This window comes from Crotalus tigris, unplaced genomic scaffold (genome assembly GCF_016545835.1).
Source record: "Crotalus tigris isolate CLP2741 ecotype Arizona unplaced genomic scaffold, ASM1654583v1 scf7180000017625.6296891, whole genome shotgun sequence".
NCBI classification, from domain to species: Eukaryota; Metazoa; Chordata; class Lepidosauria; order Squamata; family Viperidae; genus Crotalus; species Crotalus tigris.
This window is the reverse complement of record NW_024096520.1, coordinates 2562702-2579583: the sequence shown is the minus strand read 5'-3', so window position 1 is coordinate 2579583 and position 16882 is coordinate 2562702. Positions and strand designations below refer to the sequence as shown.

The 16882-nt window shown below is 37.0% G+C and overlaps 1 protein-coding gene across 2 annotated transcripts in view; it reads left to right on the top strand.

Moving 5' to 3' along the window:
- Positions 1 to 16882, top strand: part of CNTN3 (contactin 3) — a 166557-nt gene that overhangs the window by 77924 nt on the left and 71751 nt on the right. For both annotated transcript variants that reach the window (XR_005555540.1, XM_039333617.1), the window contains exons 4-6: positions 925 to 1027; positions 7835 to 8019; positions 16402 to 16538. Coding sequence is in view for 1 of the 2 variants with exons in the window: in XM_039333617.1 (XP_039189551.1) it covers positions 925 to 1027; positions 7835 to 8019; positions 16402 to 16538 (425 nt within the window). In the remaining variant the exon portion in view is untranslated. The remainder of the gene's footprint in view (positions 1 to 924; positions 1028 to 7834; positions 8020 to 16401; positions 16539 to 16882) is intronic.

Genomic DNA, 16882 nt, shown 5'->3' with positions numbered 1-16882 from the left:
GATTTTTTTGGAAAGCACAATTGTGTGTGTGGAAATGTATAATTTTGAAACACACTCTGTAAATTTCCGTATTTACTGTTGTGTTTTTTTAGCGATTGTTATTGTACCTCCTTTTCTTATTCGTATTTATAAATAACTTCAATTGTAGCATATATAAATTGAGCGTAGAATTTTTCACTGTGCATAAGAGTCACAGACACTTTACTACAACTAATTAATGTCAAGGAATGATTGAATGCAGCAGATGAAACATCACCTGCAAATTTTACTACATTGCAAAGATGTAGAGCAGGAATAGGATCATATGAAAATAAGTATGCCAACTCCATGGTTGATTTTTACTTACTTTCTTGTTCATGGAAATGGAAAACCTCTCTTACTCTTCCTTCAATACATCTTTCTCCCTTCACCACAACAACAGTAACCAGACAAATCTTTAATGAAGGGAATTCAGAGACACCCAGATGCACATTTCCATACACCAAAGGATTATATACTGATTATGACTTGTCATTTATACTAGCTGTTATTTCTATGTGTATAATAAATTACTTTTTCCACTTACTCAAAATCGCAATCAAGATCTGTAACAGTTCATCAGAATTCTGCTGCTATTTCATTTTTACAGGCAGATGTGTTTGCACATGCATGAAATATCAAGAAGCAATTGTAATGCAACAGAGAACGTTCAAAGTTATCTAGCTAATTGTTACATTCTACTGCATTCTCTATTTTCTTTTATTATACTACATTTTTAATGCTAATAGGAGGTAAGTTGGCATGTTAAGTCATGTCAGCTGTCAGTCAAGGGATAAAGCAATAACTATGGAAGTAGTAATCCATCTATACTTCAGCAGAACTCTTGTACAGTTGCTGATCGGGGTGTTCAGTTTCTATCTTTCTTTACCTTTTCTGGAATAACAGGTGTGATGGGGGAATATGAGCCCAAAATAGAAGTTCAGTTTCCTGAAACAGTTCCTGCTGCTAAAGGATCAACTGTGAAACTAGAATGCTTTGCCCTTGGAAAGTAAGCATATCTATTTTATTTATGATAGAAAGAATTGGACATAGAACATGCTATTGCATATGTTGTACTTATTTGAACCAATTTTAAATGAAGTAATATTGGATTATAAACTGAAGAACCTTTTATAAAGGGACTATTTATTATATAATTATTCTAGATTATATAGTAAGAAATGAACATAGATTTCATACTGTGCATTCAATATTGACTTTATGTAACAGAATCCTGAACCTGGTTTACATGGATTAACTGAGATACCAAAAACTGCAATAATGCATAATATTGGCTAAATTTATGTTTGATCAATATAAATTCAGAGAAATTTGCTGACAGCAGTAACATTAGAATGAAACAGGGCATATTAGGAGATTTGACAAGTGAAAAATCAAAAAGTTCTCAGTTTATTATTAGCAAAGTTTATTCTTGGGGACCAGGTCAATAGACGAATGGGTAGGAGATCAATGATTCAATGACAGATCTGTTTAAGCATAACATGCCTACTCAAAAACCAACAGGTGATTCAGAAAATGGCCTACTGCTGAGGCCATATGCATAAAGAACTCTGATAAATTGAAAGATAAAAAGGACAAGTATAGAAAGTGGAAAGAGGGGCACATAACTAAATCAGAATCTCAACAAATAGTCCAAGCCTGCAAAGAGAAAAGCTAAGACTCAGAATGAACTAAGGCTTGCTACCAAATTCAAAAATAACAAAAAAGCTTCTTTCAACATGTAAACAACAAGAAAAAAGTGAAGGAAATGATTGATCCATTACTGAGTGAAAGTGGCAAGAAGCTAACAAGCAACAGGGAGAAAGCAGAATTATTTAACTCGATTTTTGCATCTGTCTTTACACAAAGGGAAAAACAGACCAACCTATCAAAAATAGTGCCATAAAAAACCAGAATAGGAACACAAGTTAAGATAGACAAGAAAATGGTAAGTGAGCATCTGTCCAGCCTAGACAAGTTCAAATCACCAGGACCAGATGTATTATACCCCAAGGTTATCAAGGAACTGACAGATGTGATCTCATAATCACTGAAATATATTTTTCAAAGATCCTGGAGCACTGGGGAACTACCAGAGGACTGGAAAAGAGTTGATGTAGTTTCCATCTTCAAAAAAGGAAAAAAATGCATCCAGGAAATTATAGACCTATCAGCCTGACCTCAATACCTGGGAAGATTCTGGAAAAGATAATCAAACAATGAATCAGCGAACACCTATAGGTAAACAACGTCATTACTAAAAACCAACATGGGGTTGTCAAAAACAGATCATGCCAGACAAATCTTATTGCATTCTTTGACCAAGTGACAAAATTAGTGGAACAAAGGAATGCTGTGGATATAATTTACTTGGACTTCAGTAAGGCATTTGATAAAGTAGATCACAACCTACTGCTTGAGAAGATAGAAAAATGCGGGTTAGACAGCATTACCACCAGATGGATTCGTAGCTGGCTGACTGGCCGTACTCTGCGTGTGGTCCACAATGGAATCGCATCTACATAGAGGGAAGTGTGTAGTGGGGTGCCTCAGGGCTCTGTTCCGGGCCCAGTGCTCTTCAACATCTTCATTGACGATTTGGACAAGGGGATAGATGGGGAACTCATCACATTTGCAAATTACACCAAGCTGGCAGGAATAGCCAACACTCCAGAAGACAGGCTTAAGATACAGGAGGATCTTGACAGATTTGAACACTGGGCACTATCTAACGAAATTCAATGGTGAAAAAAGTAAGTTTCTAGATTTAGGCAAGAAAAACCAAATGTACAGGTATAGTATAGGGGGTACCTTGCTCAATAGTAGTAACTGTGAGAGGGATCTTGGAATCCTAGTGGACAATCACTTAAATATGAGCCAGCAGTGTGCTGCAGCTACCAAAAAACCAACACAGTGCTGGGCTGCATTAACAGAGGGATAGAATCAAGATCACGTGAAGTATCAATACTACTTTACAATGCCTTGGTAAGGCCACACTTGGAACACTGCATCCAGTTTTGGTCACCACGATGTAAAAAAGATGTTGAGACTCTAGAAAGAGTACAGAGAAGAGCAACAAAGATGATTGGGGCACTGGAGGCTAAAACATATAAGGAACGGTTGCTGGAATTGAGTATGTCTAGTTTAATGAAGAGAAGGATGAGGGGGGCATGATAGCAATGTTCCAATATCTCAGGGGTTATCACAAAGAGGGAGTAAAGCTATTCTCCAAAGCACCTGAAGGCAGGACAAGAAGCAACGGATGGAAAATAATCAAGGAGAGAAGCAACCTAGAACTAAGGAGAAACTTCCTGACAGTTAGAACAATTAACCAGTGGAACAACCTGCCTCCAGAAACGGTGAATGCTCCAACACTGGAAGTTTTTAAGAGACTGGACAGCCATTGGTCTGAAATGATAAAGAGTTTCCTGCCTGAGCAGGGGTTTGACTTGATGACCTCCAGGATCCCTTCCATTTATTATTATTATTATTATTATTATTATTATTATTATTATTATTATTATTATTATTATTATTCTCAATCATCGCACAGTCAGCCAGATGTTCAGACTGGATTTGGCATTTTGTCTACCTATCGAGTCCTTACCCAGGACCTGGGATAGGCAGATGTGGATGTTTGATGGTATTACAGGTATCGTCGCAGGATGGAAGCAGTTCCTAATAAGGCCGCCTTTTGCAATTGACTAATAGCGAATTTGTCAATGCCAATGGTGTTCAAGTGGTGCTCCAGTTGTTTTGGGATTGCACCCAAGGAGCCTATGACTATTGGTACTACCCTTGCTTGCTTTTGCCACAGTCTTTCTATTTCTATTTGTAGGTCTTTGTATTTTGTTATCTTCTCCAGTTCTTTCTCTTCTATTCTGCTGTCTCCAGGCACTGCCACGTCCACTATCCAGACTTTTTTGTCTTTCTTATCGACAATTGTTAAGTCTGGGGTGTTATGTTGCAGGTGCTTGTCTGTTTGAATTCTGAAGTCCCAGAGCAGTTTAATTTTATCATTTTCTATGACTTTCTCTATTTTATGATCCCACCAGTTTTTGCTTACAGGCAAATGATATTTTTTGCAGATCTTCCAATGCACCATTGTTGCTACTTTGTCATGCCGCTGCTTGTAATCAGTCTGTGCAATCTTCTTGCAACAGCTTACCAAGTGGTCCACTGTTTCTTCAGCTTCTTTGCATAGGCGGCACTTACTGTCTGTTGCTGTCTTCTCAATTTTGACTTTGTATGCATTTGTCCTTAAGGCTTGGTCTTGTGCAGCCAGAATTAGTCCCTCGGTCTCTTTCTTCAATTTTCCTGCTCTTAGCCATTGCCAGGTTTTATTATTATCTGCTTTCCCAGCTATTTTTTTCATGTATTGGCCATGTAGTGCTTTGTCTTCCCATGCCTCTATTCTGTTCTTCATTTGGTCTTTCTTGTAGGCCAGTTTGGTCTCTCCAGTAGTTAGTAAGCCTTCCTGATATACTAATTTCAGTGCATCTTCATCATTGTTCTTCAGATATTCTTCCAAAGCCATTTTTTCTTCTTCAACCATCTGATGTACTTGTAGCATTCCACGCCCACCTATTTGCCTTGGTAGATAAAGTCTATCAATGTCACTGCGTGGATGAAGGGCATGATTCATTGTCATTATTTTTCTGGTCTGCCTATCCATTGCTTTTAGTTCTGCTTGAGTCCAGTCCACTATTCCAGCTGTGTACCTAATGACTGGGATTGCCCAGGTGTTGATTGCCTTTATGGTATTTCCTCCATTGAGTTTGGATTTTAAGATCTTCTTCACTCTCTTGATGTATTCACCTCTAATCTTTTTCTTGACTTCAGTGTGCTTGATGTTGTCAGCTTGAAGGATACCCAAGTATTTGTAGTACTCTTCCTCATCCAGACTCTTAATGTTATTTTCGTGGGGCATCTTGATTCCTTCAGTTTTCACTATTTTTCCTTGTTTGATAGTAAGTGTGGCACATTTGTCCAAGCCAAACTCCATTACAATATCTTGGCTATATATACGGACAGTGTTGAGCAGCGATTCTATTTCAGATGATGTTTTTCCATACAGCTTCAGATCATCCATGTAAAGGAGGTGGGATAGTCTGGCAGATGTTTTTGATGTTTGATAGCCATGTCCTGAGTTATTCAGTATTGTTGACAGAGGAAACAGTGCAATAACAAATAGTAATGGTGATAATGAATCTCCTTGAAATATTCCTCTCTTGATATTAACCTCTCCCAGCTTTCTCACCATTGATCTGCAACTGTGTCTTCCATTGTGCCATCGATCTTTGCACAAATTTTCTGATGTTTCTACTGACTCCTGTTATTTCTAGGCACTTTATTATCCAATCATGTGGCAGAGAGTCAAATGCCTTTTTGTAGTCAATCCATGCCACATTCAGGTTGGTCTTCCTTCTCTTGCAGTTTTCCAAGATCATTTTGTCTATTAGGAGTTGATCTTTTGTTCCTCTGCTATTGGGGCGGTTTCCTTTCTGCTCAGGTGGAAAGAGATTGTTTTCAACTAGATGCTGTTGTACTGCATCAGCTACCACACCAGTTAGTAATTTGAAAGTTGTTGGTAAGCAGGTAATTGGCCTGTAGTTACCTGGTGTTGCCCCTTTTGCTGGATTTTTCATTATTAGGTAGGTTTTCCCAGTTGTTAGCCACTTTTCAATTTCTCCTCCTTGTAGTATATTGTTGAATTGCTTGGCAATGAGTGGGTGTATAACAGTTAGATGTTTCAACCAAAACCCATGCAGTTCATCTTCACCTGGTGCTGACCAATTTTTGATTTTCTTTGCTCTTTTTTCTACCATTTTTGTTGTTATTACTAGTTCTTTCATTTCAACTTCTGTTTTATTTGCATCCACCTCTTTTAACCAAGCCGCATCCTTGTTGTATTTCTTTGGGTTATCCCATATCTGCTTCCAGAACTGCACTGTTTCTTCCTTGTCAGGTACTGACTGATTCCTTGCAGTTTCTCCATTGATGGATTGGTAGAAACGTTTCTGATTGGATTGAAATTGGAGGTTCTGCCTATAGTTTGCAATTCGAGCTTCATATCTACTGATTTTCCTGGCTATAGCTGTTATTTGTTGCTTTATTATTTCCAGTGCTTCCTTGATCTTCCTTGTTTCTAAGTGGTATTTCTTGATTAGGTATTCTTTGGTCTTCTTGTTCTTCAGCTTCTTTTCTTTCATCTGTTCTAGCTTGCTTGCATGTGATCTTAACTTGCTGATCTTATTTTCTAGTCTAACCTTCCATTTTTGTGGTGCACTGTTTGTTTGTTTTTCTTTTTTGTTGATTTTACATCCCAGGTATTCTGTTATAACTGCAGCTGTGCTGTACATTAATTGGTTTGTTTCTTGCAGTGAATTGGTGCTTATACTTGCTATTGCAGTATTTGCATCTTTTAATGCTTGTGCTAGCTGTTTCTTTGGAACAAGCTTCAATGCAGGCAGCCTTATTCTGTTGTTTTTGTGCTGTTCTAGATGCTCAATTATTCTTTGTTTCAATTCTTTTATTTCTTTAGTTAGAGGGTTTTGTTCTTCCTGAGGAAGAGGTGCCTGGTTTCCAAATGAGAACAGTTGTATATCTCTACTGGATTCTTTCACTGCCAACTCCCCCTGGTTTGCCTCTACATTCTGAATTACTTCTTGTAAGGCTTTGATTTCTTTGCCCTGGGTAAACCTTTGCAGTTCGTCTAATTCTGTTTCTGTAAATACTTTATTTCGTGTTATAAATCGGCGTTGATCTGCTAGTCTCTGTTCTGTTATTTCTGATTCTGGATGTTGTTCTTTCCAGAACTGGTGCATTCGTTTTAGATATCCTCTTCTTGTTGGACTTGATCTGTAGTAACAGATCATTATTTCTTTGTTTTCCATCACTGTGTATCTGCGACGGGTAAACACCTTTTCTTCCAGTAGTTCTGCAGCTGCTGGCCCTGGTTGCTCAGCCAACAGTCCTGAGTCCTGTAACCCATTTTTCACCAGATATCCAGGAACTCCAATATCTAGTGCGGACCTTGTTAACCCGGGCGACGTCCGAGCCGGTATGGCATTCTGAAATTTACGTCTCACCATATTTTTTATGGGAGAGACACTCTTTGTCTGACTCCTCTGATGAGACCTGTCCAGTATGGTTGAACCTCTGGCATAGCTCTCATCTTCCTCAGAGTACACAAGCCCCACAACCACGTCAAGGTAGTGCCTCACTGGGGGATGATTATTATTATTATTATTATTATTATTATTATTATTATTATTATTATTATTATTTTGTAGGGTTATTGATCCTGATAAAAACATCTTGTAAATAGTCTTGTTTTTCCTTCCTTCCTTCCATCCACAATGTAGTACAGCAGCTCCAACCTTTTTCATATCTCATACCCCTAGAACGCTTCTGATATATTCTTGCACTCCTTACAAAAGTTGAAAATAACAGCAATGAATTATACATATACACTAGAATCCAAGTTTTCGCAGCCCCTGAAATATTGTCTCGCACTCCCATGGGATGCAAGCACCCCCATTGGAAACCCCTGAGATAATAGGTGGAAAGATTGATTTCAATTAAATTTTCATTCCATCTTTTTGAAGGGTTGAAGAGGTTTGTCTAAAAAAAAAAATAAGAATCACTCTTGAGCAGATTTAAACCATTAACTGATAACTGCCTTCCAAAAGCATACCAAATACTGTAAATTCCTTCTAATATGTAAATTGTGATATTTTTCTTTTTTAAAAAAAATCAGATAATAATGTACAGCACAATCTTTAAAATATTCAATTTAATTTCATTGCTGTAGTCCAGTTCCTCGAATTAACTGGAGAAGAGCTGATGGGACACCATTTCCAAGCAAAGTAATGTTGAGAAAATCCAATGGCATGATTGAAATTCCAAATTTCCAACAAGAAGATGCTGGTCTTTATGAGTGTATCACTGAAAATACTAGAGGGAAGAATATTGCAAAGGGACGGCTCACATATTATGGTAAGCATTTAAAAAAAAAAACAGTTCTAAAAGCATTTAAGGAATGTTCATTTGAGAGGTGCTACTATTTCCCACTTTTTTCCAACTACAAAAAAACTTTTGAAGAAATTTCAGTTAAAAGAGTTCCCAATGTTATCTTGTGAGGTTCTATGGCTAGGATTGGGCTTGAACCTGGTCTTTCCAGAACCTGCCCCAAATTCTGTAACTCTGCAATGACATACAAAAGAAAATGTGTTAAATCAGTGATATAAGTGTGTATGTGTTCAATTTGAATATTGAAGATACTAATTCACTATTAGCTTTTGATAATTAATTTACCTTTTTGTTCAAAGTTTTAGAAGTTACGGACTTTGATGAGAACTTCTAAGTGAATAAAGTTCATATATATGTCACAGAGAACTCAAATTATTGTAAATGGAGACTTAACAACATCCTATGAAATTCAAAAAGGAACACAATAAAGCTGCCCATTATCCCGCCTTTTGTTTCTATTAGTCTTGGAAGTCTTGAATAGAAACATAATGCAAAGTGAAGGGGTAATGGATAAAGATTTAAATATATAAAGCATTTGCAGATGATGTGTTATTGGCGTTGGAAGATCCATTGAAAAGGATAGAGTTAATAGGAAATGAAATTGGTATGCTTGCTGACTTTAAGATTGATAAATAAAAGACGAAGATGTTAAGAAAAAATATGGAGACATAGGAGCAAGCAAAATTAATGAATGGCACCGTGTTCAACATAGAGAAAAAAATAAAATATTTGGTTATTAACTTGATTAACATGAATTGTATGTTGTTTAAGCATATGTTAAGATGTGGAATGAAGTTTTTAAAAGTATTTTAAAATGGGATGAATTACAATTGTCATTATTGGCAATAATTTCTGTGAAAAAATAAGAATCCTATTCCTTTTTCAAACATTCCCTATTCAAACATTCCCTATGGGTTTAGTATTTAAACAATAGCAGAAATAAATATATACATTTATTTAGCAAGATAAAAAAAAATAAAAATTGAGCAAAAGGTCATTCATGACGCTTACCAGATTTGAAAGTGTACTTTGCAGCTTGTTGCTTAATTTGGTTGAAAGAACGGGTGATGCTGAAGGGTAGAAGGTGATTGGATTTAGAAGGGCACAATTTGAGATTTGGGTGGCATGCCTATGTATGATATGACAAGATTTCAGAAATCATTTCATTAGATGTGCCATCCTGAGAATTTGGAATAAATATAAACCTCATATATGTCCAAAAGTACCTTGCTGGATTTCCCCACAACAAGCATATTATAAAAAAGAAATGGCAACTAGACAGAAGTGTTTAAGTATGGTGAATTGCTAGAATACTATCAAGATATGGTTGTATTTAAAATATATTTTTTTTATTTTGAAAAACTTAATAAAGCTGTTTTAAAAACTGAATTTGCCTTAACTGGGGCAGAAGTTTTGATTGGCATGAAATTTCTAATATTTTCAGCTTGGCAGTTCTTTCCTTTTTCTTTCTATTGCTGAAAAATGACAGCAGAAAAAAATTGCTTATACACTACTAACTTTCTAACTAAAGATTCTGGATCTAAAATCAGGGTCGACCCATCTATGTATACGAAAAAACCAAATAAAAGAAAGAACGAATAAAAACATGTGTTATTTTAATTGTCTATCACATGACCCCGGGACACTGTAACCGTCATAAACACATGTGATCATTGTTGTAAGTTTGAAAAATGGTCAGAAGTCACTTTTTTCAGTGCCGTTGTAACTTCAAATGATCACTAAATAAATAGTTGTAAGTAGAGGTTTACCTGTTCAACATATTAAGGGTATTAAATTTTGTCTAGGGCTGGCAAAGCTCCTCCAGCCTTCTACATCTTAACTTCTTTTAATGGGCAGCTGTCAGGATATTACAGGATGCTGCTGTGTGTGTTAAACTTAATCTCTGTTGATAAAAAACAGAACTTAAAAGACCTATAAAGAACTGTGACAAATTATAATTAGCCGCTGCAACAGAATAATTAATTATCTGAAACTTTAATTTTATTTGCTTATTTTAATGCAAAAATCATACTTTCACAATACCTCTACAACAGTGGTTCTCAACCTTTTTAATGCCGCAACCCCCAACCAGTCGTAAGTCGAGGACTACTCAACCGGTTGTAAGTCACGGACTACTCACTGTTTGCAGAATGGGACTTTTGGCGGGCTCAGCAGGCAGAGACAGCCTGGACAATTCCTATTGGCTTTTGAAAGCCAATAGAATTAGACTCTATTCAAGAGAGTCTATTCTATTGGCTTTCAAAAGCCAATAGAATAAAAGGGAGTAGCACAGCTAAGGAAAAGGGGAAAAAAAATGGCGGACTGCATTGTTTGGCAACCCCCGTGAAATGGTCGTTCGATCCCAAATGGGGTCCCGACCCACAGGTTGAGAACCACTGCTCTACAAGGCTACTGTACGTGATCTGCTTTTTCTAAAATATTACTTTGCAAATTATATGGGCATAATGCCATTTTTCTTCCTATTTTCTTCAACACATTTTTGCTTAATAAAATATGAAATAAGCACTCTATGAAAATCCTCTTGCACATTTTAAAATATGCACCCACTGAATGCCAGCAAAGTATATTGCTATTTTGTTGGGGAAAAAGCTGAAGTACTAGCTAAGTGTTAATTAGCAATTTTTATAAAACATTATACCCCAAAATGTAATTTTCCTTGTGAAAACTGCAAGTTAAGGAACGTTTCACTTCCAGTTGGAATGAAAATGCATAATACGAGGAAGCCATATAGGAATATTTTAATAATATTTTTATTCCATAAGGCAGTATAGCAATGTAGCTTGCCTTTTATTCTATAAATTAAAAAATAATTAATATAAATAAATTTCTCATATGAAATAGAAAAGCATTGGCAATCACAGCTGCCTTAAGTAAATAGCTTATCTGCTGTTCATCTGCTGCTTAAAATAATAATACACAATACAACAAAGATTAATTACCAGCAAATTTATCAACAACTTTGACAATTAACTCTAAAAATTAACTGGAGATTTACCTGCATCATTGTATGCCAGTCATACCTTCTAATTTCTTAAGTTGATTATTTGTTTTATTGCTGTTGTTCATGTCATAGGACCAATGCATTTCATTTTTTTTCTTGTTTTGACTGCAAATATCAAATATTGATGTTGCTTCTTTACCCAATTTACTGCAAATATTTTCCTGGAGTCAACCCTCCTTAATTTAAACCATATTGTAAAATCTAAATTTGAAAAACATTTAGGTTGGTTAGTTAGTTAGTTAGTTAGCCACCCATCGTACGACACGGTAGGGCAACATTGATATATGCAATGTAATTCAGGGCTAAATATTTTATTATTCAAGATGTACCAGTTCAACTGACAATTCCAAAGATATAGGAATTAATTTAAGGACTGGTTCTACCCATCAGCTGGAGACTTGGCCAAAAATTGGTATGAGTATTATGTTTGTTTGTTGAATATTGATCTATTCAGCAAAACATAGAAAAACAATACAGGTCCTTTTTATTAAAACCATATAGATTCATAATAAAACCTATGTTTTGTGTAGGCTCTAGGGATTTGATAGAAAACTGCCACTTTAGATGATGTTTTATTTATTAAATGAACAAGCAGCATCTTATTTGGATTTTGATTTCCCAACGAAACTTTGCAATCACAATTTGCAATTTAATTTAAAAGTCTGTGTTCCATTGCTTCTCAACTCACATTTTAGAAAAGGCTTGTTGTGCAAGCCTTTCAAACTATATATTTTTTCTATATTTTAACAGCTTATATCCATATTTTTAAATATTCTTGACCACAGGAATCACAGGAAGGCTTGGAGATATTGGCCCAGCAATTCTCTCTGTCACTAAGTCTGGCACATGGCTTTTCTCTGCTTGGTATCACTTTTGATCTCGTGTCAACTTCAAAATCTCTAAGGAATCAAAATTTCTCGGTGTATCTCAGGATCACCAGGCAACATTTTTTTTCTTTCTTAATTCATAAATCTTCAGTAGTCTTCATGTCTAGAATTTATTTGAGGCTGTGCAAGCCAATATGCCTCCCAAGTCTTCTTCCCAGAGTTTGTCTGAAAAAATTAAGATTCTGCCTCTTAGGACAGTACAACAGCCTTTTTTCCCCCTCCATTGCATACATCTTCCAATGAGAAAGTAGACTAAGCTAATCTCAGCTTTTGCTCTCACTTAACTAGCATAAAGCTTTGGGGTATTTTTGTGGATGTCTAACAGCCAGAAACAATCCATAATAAAATGCAGAATATCATATAGCTTACCACATCCTACATATTTTAAAAAAGAAAAGGCTGGGGAAGAGTCTTTTCCTGATGTTAGAGTTACCTGTGTTACAGGCCTGGAGACTAAAACAAATGAAGAACAGTTGCAGCAATTGGGTATGGCTTGTCTAGAGAAAAGAAGGACTAGGGATGACATGATAGCAGTGCTCCAGTATTTGAGGGGCTACCACAAAGAACAGGATCTACCTATTTTCCAAAGTACCAGAAGACAAGACAAGAAACAATGGATGGAAAGTAATCAAGGAGAGAAGCAATCTAGAACTAAGGAGAAATTTCCTAACAGTGAGAACAATTAACCAGTGGAACTGCTTGTTTTCAGAAGTTGTGGATGTTCCATCACTGGAGGCTTTTAAGAAGAGACTGGACAGCCACTTTGTCTGAATGGTATGGGGTCTTCTGTTTGAGCAAGGTGTTGGACTAGAAGACCTCAAACGTCCCTTCTAACTCTATTCTGTATTCTGTAATTTTTAAGTCACTTCCATACCTATACAGAAAATCAGCAGCTCAGTACTGTTTGCTTATCTGATGTTGTACCACAATTTTGTGTGGTTGCAAGGTAATATACCAGTATGCACTCTTCTGTTGATATCCTTCATTTTTTTTCTGAAGGTCTGTGATTAATGAGAATCCACAACTCCATAAGACTTTTTACTACTTAATTCAGATCATAACTCTTTTCTCTGTAGTGCGATATACTTTTCCCTTGGAAATATTTTTTTCCTGAAAGTTAAAGGATTAGCACTTTTGTACTAATCCATCTTCTAGACCCATATCAGAAGCAGCAATGTACAAAACAAATGGAAAAGTAAAACATCCAGCTATATCCACTGCAGTTTTGGGAAATGGAACAAGGATCAATGTGATTATTTTCATGGAACTTTGCCTTGTTTCTCTTAAGGTTTAATATATTTGGCTTTCTGGACAGGATGATCATGAATGTTCTACATCTTATTAGAGTTTTTCATGCCCCATACAATAGGAAAAGCAAATCAGGTTGTTCTAGTGGTTACGCTGGAAACCTGGAGACCATGACTTTTATTCTGCCTTAGGCACAAAGCCCTCTGGGGGACTGTGAAGAAGTGAAGCTGGGATTGTTGTCTGTACTTGAGAAAAGCAGTGGCAGCCAGGCAGAAATTATTTCCTTTCCCCCCAAGGCTCAGGGTTGCTAATGCTTTCCCCCAAAAGTTTAGAGCCCAAGAAATTTGAGGAGAGGTGGCCTCAATCATTTATTAATTTCACCCACTTGCAGTTTACTCACTAGCATCCTTGCTGGCGTCAAGCTGCCTGGCTAATTAAGCCACACCCTGACATTTTTAAGAAAGTGCTCATGTCCAGAGGAAGCCTCATTTTCCCCAGGCTTACAGAAGTGAATACTAAGATAAGAGTGGAAAAAAGGGGGAGTTGTAGGAGAAGAGGAGATAGGAAAACAGCAAGCCGTTGGGGGAGTGGGAGGAAACTGGAGAATGCAAGCAAAAGGACTATCAGTTCAGAATCTATCTGACTCTTGACTATGAGAGGCAACTGCCAGGACCACAAGCTAGGCTAAGCAGCCTATCCTGGTGGGAGTCCTACCTGAAACTTGGCCTGGAGCTCTGCAGCAACCACTGAAGTAGCATCTAATCACAACTAGTGCAAACTCTTCAACATCTTCATCAACAATTTGGACGAGGGGATAGATGGGGAACTCATCAGATTTGCAGATGACACCAAGCTGGCATGAATAGCCAACACTCCAGAAGATAGGCTTAAGATACAGGAGGATCTGGACAGACTTGAACACTGGGCACTATCTAACAAAATAAAATTCAATGGTGAAAGAAGTAAGGTTTTATATTTAGGCAAGAAAAACCATATATACAGGTATAGTATAGGTGGTACCTTGCCCAATAGTAGTAACTATGAGAAGGATCTCAGAGTCCTAGTGGACAATCACTTAAATATGAGCCAGCAGTGTGCTGCAGCTGCCAAAAAGCCAACACAGTGTTAGGCTGCATTAACAGAGGGATAGAATCAAGATCACGTGAAGTATTAATACCACTTTACAATGCCTTGGTAAGGCCACACCTGGAATACTGCATCCAGTTTTGATCACCACGATGTAAAAAAGATGTTGAGACTCTAGAAAGAGTACAGAGAAGAGTAACAAAGATGATTAGGGGTCTGGAGGCTAAAACATATAAGGAATGGCTGCTGGAATTGGGTATGTCTAGTTTAATGAAGAGAAAGACGAGGGAGGACATAATAGCAGTGTTCCAATATATCTCAAGGGCTGCCACAAAGAGGAGGGAGTCAAGCTATTCTCCAAAGCGCCTGAAGGCAGGACAAGAAGCAACGGGTGGAAACTAATGAAGGAGAGAAGCAACCTAGAACTAAGGATAAACTACCTGACAGTTAGAACAATTAACCAGTGGAACAACCTGCCTCCAGAAGCTGTGAATGCTCCAACACTGGAAGTTTTTAAAAAGAGACTAGACAGCCATTTGTCTGAAATGGTACAGGGTTTCCTGCCTGAGCACGGGGGTTGGACTAGATGACCTCCAAGGTCCCTTCCAACTATTATTATTATTATGGATTATCGCACAGTCAGCCAGATGTTCAGACTGGATTTGGCATTTTGTCTACCTATCGAGTCCTTACCCAGGACCTGGGATAGGCAGATGTGGATGTTTGATGGTATTAAAGGTATCGTCGCAGGATGGAAGCAGTTCCTAGTAAGGCCGCCTTTTGCAATTGACTAATAGCGAATTTGTCAATGCCAATGGTGTTCAAGTGGTGCTCCAGTTGTTTTGGGATTTCACCCAAGGAGCCTATTACTATTGGTACTACTCTTGCTTGCTTTTGCCACAGTCTTTCTATTTCTATTTGTAGGTCTTTGTATTTTGTTATCTTCTCCAGTTCTTTCTCTTCTATTCTGCTATCTCCAGGCACTGCCACGTCCACTATATTATTATTATTATTATTATTATTATTATTATTATTACTACTACTACTACTACTACTACTACTACTTTTGGAGGGAGACAATGGTTGTATGACATTTTACTGACTGCCATTTTGTTTGCTTGAAGGACTAAAGGATTAAAGGTATATTTATGTAGCTATACTGACTTGCAAAGCCTAGGAGGTAGAGTTAACGCAAAACAATAATCCGTGGTTGGGGAAGGTTTGTGGCACAATAAAGTATTGTGTTCATAAGTGCTATGATCTGGTGTGTCCAGTCCATGGGAAGTAAAGAACCCTCACAGGGAGTTTGGGCCACTCCCTCTTTGGATGTAGAGGGATAAAATTGGATACAGAGAAACAAAATACTATAGCCGGAAGGGAAGGGAAGGGACAGTCTTAGATTTATGGCTGGATCACCTTAACTGAGATTAAGTCTGTTTTAATGACAGGTCAGATCTGAAGTGGAGACTCCAGGGGGAAATTATGTTCTCAATGATTGATAAGTAAACCATCTCAGAGCAAGGGAGCTGTGTGGATGACCTAAAGTCTCTTTGACACTATCTTTCTATTATTTCAGTGTCTGTCATAATGCTTTTTCTTTGCTTTTATTTCTGCAGATATTGTATGCGACTGTGTTATGTAGGCAGTGGGCCTGTGGTTATAAACTTTCAGTACACTGTGGCAAGATCCATAGCATCAGCAATTAGACGTAAAAAATATACTGTAAATGAAATGTTTATTCCATTTACTTCAAAGTGATTTAAAGGTTAACTACATTTAGTAGGTAGTAATTTCAAAGGCAGTAAATTATGTTGAACTTTCATTCAACCAAATGTCTATATTTATATCTATAGTACATGTGTATCTATATCTTCTTCCTTCTGGATGTTTGCATATTAGTTAAGCAAGACAGTGAAATTACTATCTTACTACCAACAGGTTAAAAATGTTTACAGGACCGTGCACATGACATTATGAGATGAACATTTAGAGAACATTTTGAATTGAATTTCTTGCATTCATTTGTTTTTGCTTTTCCCAGGTCCCACACATGGTTTCTCTTTTATTAATTTTCTTATTTTATTTTTGCTCTTTTTATTATTTAAGCCAAGCCTCACTGGGTTCAACTGATAAAAGATTTTGAAGCTGCAGTGGAGGACAACATAGACTGGGAGTGCAGAGCAAGTGGCAAACCTAAGCCTTCCTACAGGTGGCTAAGAAATGGAGAACCTCTAGCATTAGAGGTAATGCGCTTTTGTTTGTTGATCTTGTTTATTTAAAAAAATTATGCAGAATTATATTGACTAAACATTCAATATAATTCATAATCAATATGAAATCAGTGCCATGGCAAATTTCTTCTGCATTTTTTTAAATTATGCATCTTCCTTTTGATGGAAGAGGGAAAAATCAAGAATTTTCAAGGAGGCTGAGAAACGTGCATGTGAATGTCTTGTTTTTCATTATTTAATCTTCCCTGCAGTATGTTTTCAAATTGCTTGTCTCCCTGTGTAAAAGCGTGAGAGAAGAAGACATCTTAAGGGAATTCTTCCATGGCTGTCTTCCTAAAACAGGAAGCATGAGCAGT